This window comes from Phyllobates terribilis, unplaced genomic scaffold (genome assembly GCF_046119375.1).
Source record: "Phyllobates terribilis strain yellow unplaced genomic scaffold, ASM4611937v1 Scaffold_1__5_contigs__length_1240528914, whole genome shotgun sequence".
In the NCBI taxonomy this organism is placed as follows: domain Eukaryota; kingdom Metazoa; phylum Chordata; class Amphibia; order Anura; family Dendrobatidae; genus Phyllobates; species Phyllobates terribilis.
The window spans coordinates 363,738,640-363,755,305 of record NW_027362761.1 but is presented as its reverse complement, the minus strand read 5'-3'; the positions used below and the strand labels follow the sequence as shown (position 1 = coordinate 363,755,305).

Here is a 16,666-nt window from a genome sequence, read left to right as displayed (position 1 = left end):
GCGACAGCCTCAAAATCTTAATGATTTAGAGATGATCTGCAAAGAGGAGTAACCAAAATTCCTCCTGACATGTGCGCAACCCTCATCATCAACTACAAAAAACATCTGACTGCTGTACTTGCCAACAAGTATTAAGTGTTGTTTGCCAGAGGAATCAAATACTTATTTCTCACTGCAAAATGCAAATAAATTTATCTAATTTATACAATGTGATTTTCTTGATTTTTTTTGGATATTCCATCTCTCAATGTTAAAATTAACCTACCCTTAAAATTATAGACTGTTCATGTCTTGGTCAGTGGGCAAACTTACAAAAACAGCAAAGGATCAAATACTTATTTCCTTCACTGTATATGCATTGTTATATGTATGCTATTAAACTGCTTTAATCTGCAAGAGGACGAGTGATGCAATAGAGAAAATGTTCTAATTCTAGTTATTGGAAAAAAGAACTAGCAGGAAAGTAGTTAACCATAATTCTGCACTATAAGCGGATACATATGCATGAGTAAAAACACAAGGGATTATGGATTGAATTAGCACTTTTGTTCCATTATGCAAACATCACTTCTGGCTCAAGAACAATTTGTTCAATGTGCTCTATGTAAGACACGCAGGAGAAAAGGAGGCCATGTGTGTTGAGTGCAGGGATTCACAATACGGACTTACTTCCTGGACGCCACACTCAAAGCATTTGTTTTCTTCCACCGGTTCTGGAGTCTGGCAGTATCTACACACTGGACATCTGTAACATTGAAGACCCATTAGTAGGATAGGGGAATAGGGGCTCTAGCAGAGTGGCTGTCGGAGCAGGCAGCATGCAGTAGTGCCAGGCACTCCGACGGCAGATGTGCATTTTCCTGTGAAAAAGTATTGTGTTCTAGCTAATCGTACATTTTATTAGTATCAGAGCAGAGATGTGGCTTCGAGTCTAGACTATTCATGAGCTGCGGGCTCCCCCCTGCCTTCGTAGCATTGATTGACAGCTTTCTGGCTATTACAGTGCATAAAAAAAAAATCAAATCACCAAAAAGGTGGGCGGAGGAAGTCCGCAGCTTATAAATTCCCCAGATTCAGAGCTCACATTGCTGCAACTAATAAAAAGTGTTATTCACAGCCAGAATACAGAATTATGACACAGGGAAGGAAAAAACAAAACACACCGATACTACTGCATGTACGGCAGCACAAATAGTGTTATAGATTACCTTTTCAACCCCTCCAAGGAACACAGTCAGCTCTGAACCCATCCTAATCTACAGTTATTAAAAAGGTTAAGAATTGTACTAATATTTGCAACCCAGCATCCCCTCCCTGTGCATCAGAAAACAGGCAATACAGATAATGCTGCTAAATGAGAGCTAAGAGTCCTCTCCATTATGTGCGTTTACTTAGGAGTCCTCTCTATTCATCAGCCTGCAGTGATTGGGCCCTTCACAGTCACACAGGTAGGGGATGCAAGCGAGTAGAAAAATAACAGCATATCTTACAACCATTCTGGATCCAGCAGGATATTCTCAGATTTGGGAAGCCGTACCATAAGGTCAGGGACATGTTCCGATTTCTATTGTATCTACAGTCCAATGCAATGAATGCAAAGCTAGAGCGGGGAGCAGTCAGCGCCTGATGCTCGGTGCCGATGACGTAACAAGATTGTGGCATAGAGCAGCAGGCACAAACGACACAGACCAGAGCAGAGCTACAAGTCATCGTAGGGACAGGGCTAAGGATTTTTTTTGCTGTTTTTTAATTAGCCATTGCACTATTGTATAGAAGTGGTGGGCACCATTTTTGGGTACATAGAAATTATTGTTTAACTCTTTTTGGGAGCCGGCGAGCCAGTAAAACTCAGCAATTTTGCCATCCTTTTAGATTTAAATTTTAAAGGGAGCCTGACAGCTGATACATGCTGCCTGTGGAGCGCGCAACATGCATCCGACCGTGGTTGCACAATTTAAGGCAAATATGTTTAACTCTAAAACGACGCAGCATTTCAGAGTTAAACATAGTTTAAAGGCCGCACTGAAGACTAGTTGGACAAGCGGCTCCCCGGCGGCTTCTCCCTCCGCTGCAAGAGAATAACAGGCGTCAGGAGGGCGTATACGAGAAGAGACCTGTCATCAAAAGTAGAAATTAAACATGTATATAGTTGTATTAAAAACAAAACTGTCACAGATATTAACTGCTGTATATGGATATACAATAGATAAAAAATTAGAATATCTTTAAAAGTGTATGAGACAACTAAAGACACAAACCTTTTGAAGAAAAAGATAAAACAGGATTAAACCCCAAAAGCACCTACGTGGTGTCCTCCCAGCGCTGCAGACACTGGCTGTGGAAGCTGTGATTACAGAGAGTAGTTAGGATCCCATTAACAGATTCGTCCATTCTCTCCAGGCAAACAGTACACTTAGGGAGCTCGGTGAGGTCCATCACTGGTAAACTGGCACCCTGTCATTGCAAAAAATAATATTTATGGATCCATTATACAGTCTTCTTGTATCATTCCACAGACCATGCATTTTTTACATCTACACAACCACTTATGTTCTGTTTTTAATCCGTGACAAATGTCCTGCTACTTTATAGTGAAGATATCCAAACACCAATAAATGTATCCAAACCCACTGATTTTGGCTGACAATCTTAATGGGAGCCAATATAACAGAGATCAATCTTCCTGACCATTTTTTTCCCTTTTTTTCCCATTTAAGCCGATGGCATAAGTGGCTGGCAATGATTTAAAGGGGCATTCCCATCTCCAAGATCCTATCCCAATATGTAGTCGGAATAATAATAATAATTATTAGCAAATACCTCCAATTAGAAATGTAGTATTGTTCTTCTGATTCCATATGTCGCTTGCCCAATGTGCAGGGCATTGCAGCAGCTTAGATATCCATGGTTACGACCCCTAACAAGTAACTGTCGCTATATGAGTGGTCGTAACCATTGATACCCAAGCTACTGTAATGCCCAGCACATGGGGAAAGCGACATAGCTAAAGTACATTTGTAATTGGAGATAATAATAGCAATTATCATTACACATTGAGATAGGATCTTGGAGATGGGAATATCCCTTCAAGGCTCATTTAGATGAGCATCCCTTAGCACACTTGCTCACCGATTACTGGCTTGTATAAATATGCCTGCATTCATCTAATGAACGAGCAAACTACTCGGCATCAAAATTATCATTCTCAGCAGCACATTTCCATTTGCAGACAGGACATAGACTATCCATATTAAGGACAGCACATGTGCACAGAATGATAGTATCAGGCATTCTGTGTGCATAGACTTCTGGTTGGCCTGTCTGAACAAGTCATTAAGTGACCACTAAATAGCTTTTGTATAGCCGATCTGCAGTTTAGTGGCTGCGGTTGGTCGGCTGGTTTAAATGGGCTTCCAATCTCTCCTGCCCACTGAAGAAATAATGGACGCTCGGCCGAGCAAGCATATACATGGGCAAGATGGGATATGTACAGAACATTCAGCCAACAGTTGATATGTATGGACAGCTTTAGATCATGCAGAAGTATTGATGAATTACAAGAACTCATGTGGTTTTCTAACTTATTTTTGTACAGTGTATATATACAGGGTGGTCCAAAAGTAGGTGGACAGAAAGTGTAATAGAATGTTCCTGTGCTGAGATAATCTTATAAATGTGCCCCTACTGTGTACTGTGTAATGGCTGTGTCTGACCTTACAGGAACATGGTCCATTACACTTTCTGTCCACCTACTTTTGGACCACCCTGTATATATAGTACAGACCAAAAGTTTGGACACACCTTCTCATTTAAAGATTTTTCTGTATTTTCATGACTATGAAAATTGTACATTCACACTGAAGGCATCAAAACTATGAATTAACACATGTGGAATTATATACTTAACAAACAAGTGTGAAACAACTGAAAATATGTCTTATATTCTAGGTTCTTCAAAGTAGCCACCTTTTGCTTTGATGACTGCTTTGCACACTCTTGGCATTCTCTTGATGAGCTTCAAGAGGTAGTCACCGGAAATGGTTTTCACTTCACAGGTGTGCCCTGTCAGGTTTAATAAGTGGGATTTCTTGCCTTATAAATGGGGTTGGGACCATCAGTTGTGTTGTGCAGAAGTCTGGTGGATACACAGCTGATAGTCCTACTGAATAGACTGTTAGAATTTGTATTATGGCAAGAAAAAAGCAGCTAAGTGAAGAAAAACTAGTGGCCATCATTACTTTAAGAAATGAAGGTCAGTCAGTGCGAAAAATTGGGCAAACTTTGAAAGTGTCCCCAAGTGCAGTTGCAAAAACCATCAAGCGCTACAAAGAAACTGGCTCACATGAGGACCGCCCCAGGAAAGGAAGACCAAGAGTCACCTCTGCTTCTGAGGATAAGTTTATCCGAGTCACCAGCCTCAGAAATCGCAGGTTAACTGCAGCTCAGATTAGAGACCAGGTCAATGCCACACAGTTCTAGCAGCAGACACATCTCTTCAACAACTGTTAAGAGGAGACTTTGTGCAGCAGGCCTTCATGGTAAAATAGCTGCTAGGAAACCACAGCTAAGGACAGGCAACAAGCAGAAGAGACTTGTTTGGGCTAAAGAACACAAGGAATGGACATTAGACCAGTGGAAATCTGTGCTTTGGTCTGATGAGTCCAAATTTGAGATCTTTGGTTCCAACCACCGTGTCTTTGTGTGACGCAGAAAAGGTGAACGGATGGACTCTACATGCCTGGTTCCCACCGCGAAGCATGGAGGAGGAGGTGTGATGGTGTGGGGGTGCTTTTCTGGTGACACTGTTGGGGATTTATTCAAAATTGAAGGCATACTGAACCAACATGGCTACCACAGCATCTTGCAGCGGCATGCTATTCCATCCGGTTTGCGTTTAGTTGGGCCATCATTTATTTTTTAACAGGAAAATGACCCCAAACACACCTCCAGGCTGTGTAAGGGCTATTTGATCAAGAAGGAGGGTGATGGGGTGCTACGCCAGATGACCTGGCCTCCACAGTCACCAGACCTGAAGCCAATCGAGATGGTTTGGGGTGAGCTGGACCGCAGAGTCAAGGCAAAAGGGCCAACAAGTGCTAAGCATCTCTGGGAACTCCTTCAAGATTGTTGGAAGACCATTTCCGGTGACTACCTCTTGAAGCTCATCAAGAGAGTGCCAAGAGTGTGCAAAGCAGTCATCAAAGCTACCTTGAACAACCTAGAATATAAGACATATTTCCAGTTGTTTCACACTTTTTTGTTAAGTATATAATTCCACATGTGTTAATTCATAGTTTTGATGCCTTCAGTGTGAATGTACAAGTTTCATAGTCATGAAAATACAGAAAAATCTTTAAATGAGAAGGTGTGTCCAAACTTTTGGTCTGTACTATATATACAGGGTGGTTCAAAAGTAGGTGGACAGAAAGTGTAATAGACCATGTTCCTGTACGGTGTGTCCAAACTTTTGGTCTGTACTGTATATATATTGTACTACAAAAAAGATTGTCAAAATACATCTGTTGGGGATAACGCTCTGATCAAATGAATTGTTCTCTCCAATTTTTTTTTCTGCTGTGAAAAATCAATATGTGGCTCAAGAAAGAATATAGTGCACAGTTTGCCTTGATAAACTAAACAATCTGGGATGTAGTTTGCCTATGAAATCACATTTCTTAACTCAGTGTTTGAAAGCAAGTTAATACCTTTATCTTTAGATTTTCCACATAGACCTAATATGTCATTTGAAAACCTACAATCCACTACAGCGTATATTAGGGTACCCGAATATATACAAGAGCAGCATATTGAATAACAGGGATTGCACCCAAATAGATAAATGAGTATTGTATAAAAATGTACATTTTAAGAAATAACACACACAAAATATACATTCACACAATGCATACAAAATAAAAAGCAAGCAAGAGAGGAAAAGTAGAGTTTGTATAGGCAAAGACATTATTAAAGCCATGAAACAGAGCTAGACAAGCCTTACAGCGCAGCCAAAGTACATACACAAGTGGACAAAACTGTTGGTACCCTACTAAGAAAAACCCCAAAATGGTCATTGAAATAACTTGAAATTGACAAAAGTCATTTTCAATTTGCTGAATATCAACTAATGAAAATCGGACATTGCTATTGAATATTGGTTCAACAGAAAAATGTAAAAAAAAACAAAATACCCTAATGAAATAGGCCTGAACAAAAATGATGGGTCCCTAAACTTAATATTTTGTTGCACAAACTTTTAAGGCAATCACTGCAATCAAACAATTTCTGTAACGCTCAATGAGACTTCTTTACCTGTCGACAAGTATTTTGGCCCAGTCCACGTGGGCAAATTGCCCCAGCTGTCTCAAGTGCAAAAGTGCCTTCTCCAGACTGTAGGTTTGGATATTTTTCTCAAGTGTAGTGCGTCATTATCCTGTTGGAGGACCCATGAGCTGTGACTCAGACCAAGCTTTCTGACACTGGGCAGCACATTTTGCTCCAGAATGCCTTCATAGTCTTGAGATTTCATTGTACCCTGCACAAAGTCAAGAAGCCCCGTGCCAGATGCGGCAAAGGAGCCCCAGAAGATAACAGAGCCTCCTCCATATTTCACAGTAAGTACAAATGTTCTTTTCCTTATATGCTAAGTCTGTGAACATAGAGCTGATGTGACTTGCCAAAAAGCTCCATGACATTCTGCCATAAGATTTGTGGTTTGTCAATATGCATTTTGGCAAATTCCAGTCTCACTTTTTTATGATTTGTGTTCAACAGTGGTTTCCTCCTCGATCATCTTCCATGGAGTCCAGTTTGGCTAGGACAGTGCAATCTGAGACTGATGTACGTTGACCTTGGATTTCAGGTCTAATCTCTTTTGAAGTTGTTCTGAGCTCTGGTTACAGTTTGTATGATCGGTCTCGTCAATTAATTAGTCATCAATTTTCCTCTTGTGGCCACATCTAAGGAGGTTGGCTACAGTCCCATACACCTTAAACATCTGAATAATATGTGGAACTGTAGTAACAGGAACGTCAAATTATTTGGAGATGGTCTCATAGCCTTTAAACTTTAACATGTTTGTCCATAATTTTCTTTCTAATCTCCAGAGGCAACTCTCTCCTTCCCTTTGTTTGGTCTATGTTCAGTGTGGTACACACCATGATGCCAAACAGCACAGTGACTACTTTTCACCCTTTAAATATGCAAACTGATTACAAGTCAGACACCTGTGATGCTAATTACAGGACACACCTTGGTTTAACATGCCCTTAATGTCTAATTATTTACAATCTTTTCTAAGGGTACCATCATTTTTATCCAGGCCATTTACATTATTTATTTATTTTTTATTTCTCTATCGAATACAATTTAGAAGCAAAGTCTGATTTTCATTGGTTGATATTCAGTAAATTTAAACTGAAAATTACTTTTGTCAGTGCCAATTTATTTCAGTGAGCACTGTGGACTTTTAGTGTGTGTGGTTTATTTTTATAGTGTATCCATGTATACTTTTGCCTGTGACTACTGTTGCACAATGTACCTAGTTCTATGTTTCCTTTCCCTAACATCATAACTACACAGCCGCTCTCTTTTTCACTTTTTATTCTGTATAAATTATGTGCAGTTAATTTATATTTTTACACATTACTCAACTATTTGTATGCAGTTTGTTTTTCAACAGGCTTTTCAATGCCATTGGTCAGGGTCTTACATATGTTCAATAAAGCTCAAATTGCGCCTTTTAGTAAATGTTAGCATCTTACGCCAGCAGGGTTTTGTTTTTAGACTGTCCTATTAAACACCAGTCTTTGTAAAATTAAATCTGCATTCTTCCATGCGCTTAATTTTCTCAATGCTGTAATTTGCAACGCTCTTTAATAAATGAATCGCAAATAAAGGCAGGAGACAAAACTCAGAAAGCCACTCAGCCATTGTATGCCGCTTTGGTAGTTTGAACAAAACTGAACAAAAATTATGCAAATTCCTGAAAAAGTAGCAATTGTTAGATGTAGCAATTTTACACAGGTAAATTAAGTCATGACCATTTTAGTGAAAAATGACATATTAAGTCAGAAAACAGGAAAAAAAAAATATATAAACCTCCCCTGTAAGTGGATACCAATATATACTGTACAAGCTCTACATAAAATCTACTCACGTCTTCAGATTTAAAAACTTCTGCCCTTTCCACGTAGACCAGCTGACATACGTCTTCTTCTATAGAGTTGAACTGACGTCCGTTATTCGTCATGTAAAAACTGTCTGCATCCGTCTAAATATACATAAGAAAGGTTTTAGGAAACTAGTCCATGTACACCTTTGATTCGAAAAAGCTGAATACACTGGCCATAAACAAATGGTGGTGATGTCGGAGTCCTGAAGCTCCTATGACAAGTGAACATTAGCTCCATTTTTCTCATGCGGTCACCTGACAGATCAGCACACTAGATCAGTCACTTTTGTCATAGGTTTTTTTTCTCCACACCTGGCAAATAGTCACATGGAATAGGAGTCTTTTGTTGTCCACAACACATGCAAATAGTTTGCAAATTCTAGTATCAATTGATGCTGAATTTAACAATAAAGAAAAAAATATTGATATATAAAGGGAAAAAAAATAGACATATACTATTTGGTTGTGAGGGCAGCAGAATAGTATGTATATTGTATAGAGAGTATTCACATTCATGTCGATTGGGGGAGACACATGTGAAGACCTCTAAGTCCAAAGGTATACTGGTTTATGTGCATGTGAATGGTTTAGAATTAAAGGCACTGAAGATAAACAGAACATTAGTAGCTTTACATGTAGTACCACAATGCACTGCAGAGTACTGTAATATACAGCTATATATATATATATATATATATATATATATATATATATATATATATATACAGCTATATATATATATATATATATATATATATATACATATATATATATATATATATATATATATATATAATTTAATAATAATAAATATAAATTAAAAATAAAGAAATAATAATAAATGCAAATTCATTACTGGAACATATTAATGAGAAGGCAGACTGAAGAGTACCTGGGTACTGAATTTTATGAGCACCATGTACTGATTTGGGGTGGAGTCTCGGATTATCTTCATATGCTCAATTACTTCATTAAATGGGGCCACAAACTTCATCAAATCATGACTCGTCATTGTAGCTGGAACTGTAAGAATGCAGATCATTGCACTGCGTCTGACGTCTTCTTTCAATGAAGTCATCTTACTAAAAAAAAAAGACAACATGTTGCATAAAAGTGCTAAATGTGAAATGGATAACAAAGCATTTCCATACCAATGATAAGCAGTACACAATGTTACACTTCTATTACAATAATATGATTACATTAGTTAATTTACTAAATGTTTTCCTGTTGTTATTATTTGAAAATTGTTCAATAAAAAGATTCGGAATTCCAAAAAAAAAAAAAAAACGTTTTCCCATAGATTTATAAGGGCTGTCTGGGACTTAAGAACTGAGGACCTATCGGTGGAGATCGACGCCAGGTACTCCACAATAAGCTGAAAACTGCTCCGGCAGCAGCACGATATAAGCGGTGTATGGGGCAGAACACAACAGCCCCATACTTTGGTACATTGCTTATTGGCTGCTATTTATGTCCAATTTCAGTGATTGAGAGATAAGTCCAGTACTCGGCAGAGGCCAATAAGTAATTTATATATTTATATGGCAAAAAACCAAGCAATGTGAACTGAGGTCTAAGATAGTACGCATGCAAGAAATAGGAGAATGTTCACACTAGCAAAAAGAAGCAAAACCTACAAAAGACAAAAAATATATCTCATATCCTACCATCATTATATATAAATGTAAAGCAAAGTTGCATATGAAATATAGGGTACTTAGTGAACTATTTTTGATCAAAAAAAGTATACAAGCCGTCCCACCAGCGACAAGGTGACCCTAAATTGGGACGTTACCTACACTGTCTATATTAAAAACCTTACTGTATATCAAAGTTGAAGTGATGCATATAAAAGGTTAGACAAATAGGACCGGGTCCCAACTTCAGACCACCTAGGCCCGTGGTAAGCTACATATATACTAATCAGCTCAACAAAGGGGATGCCACACCCTTAATTTGCACAGAATGCAAACAAGACAAAAAAACAAGCAATGTGAACTGAGGTCTAAGATGGTACACATGCAAGAAATAGGAGCATGTTCACACTAGCAAAAAGAAGCAAAACCTACAAAAGACAAAAAATATATCTGGTGGGACGGCTTGTATACTTTTTTTGATCAAAAATAGTTCACTAAGTACCCTATATTTAATATGCAACTTTGCTTTACATTTATATATTATGATGGTAGGGTATGAGATATATTTTTTGTCTTTTGTAGGTTATATATATATGGCATCAGAGTACTGTCCCGTACATTGCTTATAATCGGCCACTGCTGCAGCAGAGTTCAGCCTATTAATGGAGGTGCCAAGTATTGGACCCCCACCTATCTCATATTGACAGGTCATTAACTGTTAAAGGGGTTGTACCCATTGAGAAAACATTTTAATATATACGTATTTTGTTAGTAAAAACAAAATAACAAAACAAAAACACAAACTACACTTTACTTACCCTATCTGGGTCCAGCGCTGGTCTCCACCGCTGACCTGGTCTCTCGTTTTGCTGCAGTGGTGATGTCACGTCGACATCACAGCAGCCATTTGCCAAGTTCTCAATAGAAAGATAAAAAAAGTTGTGGATCTCAAAAAATCGTGCCACAAATCTAATTTTTCTTTCAAAATTCTTTTTTTTTAAAGCAGAAAAAAAAACCTCTCTCTGCTTTTATTGAACTGTAGAAGTTAATAGGTCACTTTTTAGTCACAGTGAACAGAGTAAAATCAAAGCCCAAAAAGCACTAGCAGATGTAGGCATTGTTGTTTCTTTTTTGCCCCCCCCCTCCCTTCCCCATTTCACACCAGCATTTGTTTATCCCATCTGATGTTTAAATATAACATGGAGAGGGTGGTCAGTCTGTCTCAGGCCAAAAAAATAAATAATTCAAGCAACATTGTTGGAAAGCTATTCAGCAAAGCTCCCATTTGGCACTGTACAGTTGTCAGCAGGGTCCCTTGATCCCTCCTAGGAGCTCCTTCATCCCCTAGCGCCAGGCGCTCCTTCATCCCCTAGCGCCAGGCGCTCCTTCATCCCCTAGCGCCAGGCGCTCCTTCATCCCCTAGCGCCAGGCGCTCCTTCATCCCCTAGCGCCAGGCGCTCCTTCATCCCCTAGCGCCAGGCGCTCCTTCATCCCCTAGCGCTATTCTCTGATGTCACATTTAAACTTCGCCTACATCAATAAAGGTAAGTTTTACAATTGACGCGCTCACTTTGTCTTGTATAGATGCATTATGCCATGAACTATTTCCACAGAAGGATTTCCACTGAAGAAAGTGATTTGCTCAGGTAGCTGTTTCGAAGGAGAGTCTGGAGCAGTCTGACTGGGAGTTTCAGAAGGATCATCTGTTTTTTCTGTGCTGGAGGCCTCTTGGACGTCTAAAAAAAAAAAAAAAAACCTTAAGCAAGATTGGCATCAACACAATTTTTTTGAGATGGAGAATCACATGGTTAGGCCATTTTTACCCAAAATAGATGCTGTATGGTAAGATATTGTAAAAACCAACCCAAAAAAACAATAGCGGAAATGCTTTTTTATTTTTTACTACTTGATCAATTTTTTTATCTTAACATTTTCCAGTACATTGTAGGGCAAAAATAAATACGGTAGTAAACCAAAGCTACAACTCAAACCACCCAAAATAAGCTTATGAGGCTATGTCAACAGAAAGAAAAAAAAAGTTACGGCTTTTGGAAAAAGGAGAGGAGAATAAAAGAGCAAAAACTAAAAAAAAAAATCTCTTTGCTCTTAAAGGGTAGGAGTTAAAGGGGTTGTCCAGTACTTTATATTTCCCCCCAAATGTATCCTCCCGGGGCCCCTAAGGATTTTTGTAATTACCTTACGTTGCAGATACTGCCTGTGAGCGGCGCTATCACTGGTCGCCCACAGGCATCACATGACCCCCGGCTGCAGCCGGCTCTGACATCCGTTGAAGTCACGACAAGAGCTGGCAGCAGCCGGGGGTCTTTGTCTTCCAGATGGATGCAAGGCTGTGACCAGGGTTACCGCCCCCCCCCCCCCCGTCACACCCTGCATCCACCGCGCGCTCTGCCTCTCCTCATTCATTAGGAAAGCGTGCGGTGGATGTTGGGTGTGACGCGGTGGGGTAACCCCCGCCCACAACCCAGCAGCCACCGCATCAGCGCGGGGTCACATGATGCCTGTGAGCGGCCAAGGATAGCGCCGCTCACAGGCAGAAACAGCAACGTAAGGTATTTACAAAAATCCTTAGGGGCCTCGGGGGGATACACTGGGGGGGGTAATATAAAGTACTGGACAACTTCTTTAACATAGGGAAGCTATCCTAAATAAAAGGAGCCATGCTTACTACAGGAACTCCCCCACCCCATGTGCCACCCACCTTCCACACAGCACTACAAATCTCAGCTGGCCAAGCAGTGACGACGTCGTGGCCTGACTGCTGAGGCCCCTGATTGGCTGCAATGTCAAGTGACTGGTGGTCAGGACATCGCATCTAATACATTATTCACACTACAAAGTGATTTATATTTCTAGACCCTACATCAAAATCAAGAAAGATATTTGTGGAAAACCCCACATTACAGTGCAGCAGTCTGCATGATGATGATCACCTGGATTTGGGCCTATGGTTTCTATTATCATGTCTGTCATTTCTCTTCTTCCGATGTGCTGGTGCAGGATCCCTGTTTTTTCCACTGGCGTCTTGCCTTCCAAAGAGGCTGCTGCAGTACGTAACGTCTTCTCTCTAATTTCCTCATCAGACATCTCGGTGGCTAGGCAGGAACATAAATATTAATGTGTTGTGGTTTACAGGAAGGACAGAGAACAATAAAACATACAGCAATGGACAAACCATCCTGAGAATTTGCTAAATCATCAAGGCACTCTGCAGCTCAAAGTAATTGGATTGTCTATGAATAATCATAAATCACATCTTGCTCCTCAGTGAAAGACAGTACTGCTCCCCTAATAAAAGGGAAATATGCCGCAAGGCTAGCCATCATAAGACGTCTAACACAGCAATGGTTATTGATAAAAAAAAGCACATTCTCCAGATTGTCATTGATCCAAAGTATCCCTAAAGGGTCACTGCCAATCTGTAAATGTGTCTTGTGAAGTGACAGACTGATGTGAGAATTTATTTATACACATTTACAGATTGTAAGCTCTTGCATCAAATCATTGAAAGAAAAAAATTAATTCATCAGCTAAAAAAAAGTGATAAATTGCTGCAGAGCTTTGGCCTTAAAGATGACCTGTCGCTTGAGTTAAACACCTTGTACAAATCCTTGAGTCTCCCTAATTCTAACACTCTTATCCTTTATGCACCACATCACTCCATTGCAGAGATATTCACATTTTTTGCTTTTGTAGCAGGGCTGTGGAGTCGGAGCCCATTTTGGTGGAGTCGGTATAAAACTGACCGACTCCAACTCCTAAAATATATAATAAATTGGGTACAGTAGTTCAATGCAGTTTGTGGGGAATATTTTTTCATAAGAGTTTGGGAAAGTTAAAAATGTCCTATAAATGTCTGTCCTATTCCTGATCTAAGGGTCTAGACTTTTAGCTAAGATGAATCTGTGCTACAGTAAATTTATCACTTAAACATGAGCCATGTATGAGGGAGTCGGAGTTGGAGTCGGTGTCATAGAAATCGAGGAGTTGGAGTCGGAGGTTTGGCTTACAGACTCCACAGCCCTGTTTTGTAGTGCAGTATGTGTAATCTCTGCTTGTAGACTAACTGGGCGTGTCTTCTGTTGTCACACACAGTGTGGAAAAGACTTAAGGCCCCGTCACACTAAGCGATGCAGCAGCGATCCCGACAACGATACGACCTGTCAGGGATCGTTGCTGCATCGCTAATACATCGCTGGTGCGCTGTCAAACAGGCAGGCTCACCAGTGATCAGGGGAGCAGCGATATCATGGAAAGAATCGTTCCACGATGTCCTGCTCCCGTTACCAGCCTGCTGCTTAAGCAGGAGCAGGCTGGTAACTATGGTAAACATCGGGTTACTAAGTGCGCGTGTGCCCCTAGTAACCCGCCGTTTACCATGGATACCACTCTGCTACGGTGCGCGGGAGGTTACCGTTCACCTTAGCAGAGTCGTATCCATGATAAACATCGGGTTACTGGGGGCATACGCGCACTTAGTAACCCGATGTTTATCATGGATACGACTCTGCTAAGGTGAACGGTAACCTCCCGCGCACCGTAGCAGAGTGGTATCCATGGTAAACAACGGTTTACTAAGTGCGCGCGTGCCCCTAGTAACCCGATGTTTACCATGGTTACCAGCCAGATCGTTGGTCCCGCTGGTCACACACAGCGATGTGTGCTGGCCAGCGGGAGGCCAACGACCAAAAAATGGTCCAGGACACTTTGCAGCGATCAGCGACCTCACAGCAGGGGCCTGATCGTTGCAAAGTGTCACACATAGCGAGATCGCTATGTGAGACGGGGGCTTTAGTGCAGCACAGAGGGAAGAGGGAAAGGGAGCCCAGACACTAGGGAAAGGGGGAGTGGAGACCTCCTAGTCTGGTCTAGTGGCACCCTGTCTCAACTACTGATGAAAATCTGAGCAAACTATGATGGAAAAAACTGATAAAACTTGGAACGTCTTTTGCGTATGAGAAAAATCACTGATATCTGATTGAGCCCCAAGATGTGGAGACATACAGTGAAGGAAATAATTATTTGATCTCTTGCTGTGTAAGTTTTCCCACGGACAAAGACATGAACAGTCTATAATTTTAAGAGTAGGTTAATTTTAACATTGAGAGATAGAATATCCAAAAAAAAAAAAAAAAAAAATCAAGAAAATCACATTAGATAAATTTTATTTGCATTTTGCAAATACTTATTTCCTCCACTGTACGTATGTATGCATGTATACACACACACACACACACACACACACACACTGCTCAAAAAAATAAAGGGAACACTTAAACAACAGAATATAACTCCAAGTAAATCAAACTTCTGTGAAATCAAACTGTCCACTTAGGAAGCAACACTGATTGACAATCAATTTCACATGGTGTTGTGCAAATGGAATAGACAATAGATGGAAATTATTGGCAATTATCAAGACACCCTCAATAAAGGAGTGGTTCGACAGGTGGGGACCACAGACCACATCTCAGTACCAATGCTTTCTGGCTGATGTTTTGGTCACTTTTGAATGTTGGTTGTGTTTTCACACTCGTGGTAGCATGAGATGGACTCTAGAACCCACAGAAGTTGCTCAGGTAGTGCAGCTCATCCAGGATGGCACGTCAATGCGAGCTGTGGCAAAAAGGTTTGCCGTGTCTGTCAGCGTAGTGTCCAGAGGCTGGAGGCGCTACCAGGAGACAGGCCAGTACACCAGGAGACGTGGAGGGGGCCGTAGGAGGGCAACAACCCAGCAGCAGGACCGCTACCTCCGTCTTTGTGCAAGGAGGAACAGGAGGTGCACTGCCAGAGCCCCGCAAAATGACCTCCAGCAGGCCACAAATGTTCATGTGTCTGCACAAACGGTTAGAAACCGACTCCATGAGGGTGGTATAAGGGCCCGACGTCCACAGATGGGGGTTGTGCTCATTTTTAATTTTGAGGGTGATTCCAAATCCAGGCCTCCATTGGTTAATAAGTTTGATTTGCATCGATGATTTTTGTGTGATTTTGTTGTCAGCACATTCAACTTTGTACAGAACAAAGTATTCAATGAGAATATTTCATTCATTCAGATCTAGGATATGTTATTTGAGTGTTCCCTTCATTTTTTTGAGCAGTGTGTGTGTGTGTGTGTGTGTTATATATATATATATATATACACACACACGAGGGTCAGTCAATAAGTAATGCCTCCTATTTTTTTCTCCTTAAATAAGGTAGTTATGTTAAATATTCGAATTTGGCACAATTCCTCAAACCTTCTTCTCCAATCCACAGCAATTGCAACTTCCTGCACCAACAGGTGGCAGGACTGTATCCGTTTGCAAAATGGCTGACATCGATGTTCGTATTAGACAACGTTCTGTGATTGAATTCTTGCATGCAGAAGGTGAAACGCCCATTCGAATTAATGAGAGACTGAAAAATGTGTACGGTGATGCAACAGTGGATGTCAGTACTGTTAGACGATGGGTTCGTCGCTGTAACACAGCTGAAGGGCCATCACCGTTGGCTGACAAAATGCGGAGTGGCAGGCCAGTAACCGCAGTGACTCCAAGCAACATTCAGCGAGTCGATGACATCATTCGTGGTGACCGCGGGGTGACTGCAGATGAATTGTGTGGCATTATCTGCCTCAGTAAAGGCAGTGTGATGAAAATTATTGGACAACTGGGATACAGAAAAGTTTGTGCACGGTGGGTCCCAAGAATGCTTTTTACCATGCTGGAATACATGCCCTTGTTAAACGGTGGATCAAGACTGTGGAAATGGATGGAGATTATATTGAAAAGTGACAAATTAATCATTAATGTTGTGGTTTTCAACCTATATAATTGCATTTGAATTTCTTGCC

General features: G+C 40.6%; 1 protein-coding gene across 1 annotated transcript in view; it reads right to left on the bottom strand.

The window, feature by feature from the left end:
- Positions 1-16,666, bottom strand: part of BRAP (BRCA1 associated protein) — a 43,216-nt gene that overhangs the window by 20,747 nt on the left and 5,803 nt on the right. Inside the window, exons 2-7 of the mRNA XM_073676324.1 lie at positions 12,762-12,923; positions 11,381-11,546; positions 9,063-9,252; positions 8,156-8,269; positions 2,306-2,454; positions 670-745 (exon numbers count right to left, since the gene is read on the bottom strand). Of these exons, the coding sequence (XP_073532425.1) occupies positions 670-745; positions 2,306-2,454; positions 8,156-8,269; positions 9,063-9,252; positions 11,381-11,546; positions 12,762-12,923 (857 nt within the window). The remainder of the gene's footprint in view (positions 1-669; positions 746-2,305; positions 2,455-8,155; positions 8,270-9,062; positions 9,253-11,380; positions 11,547-12,761; positions 12,924-16,666) is intronic.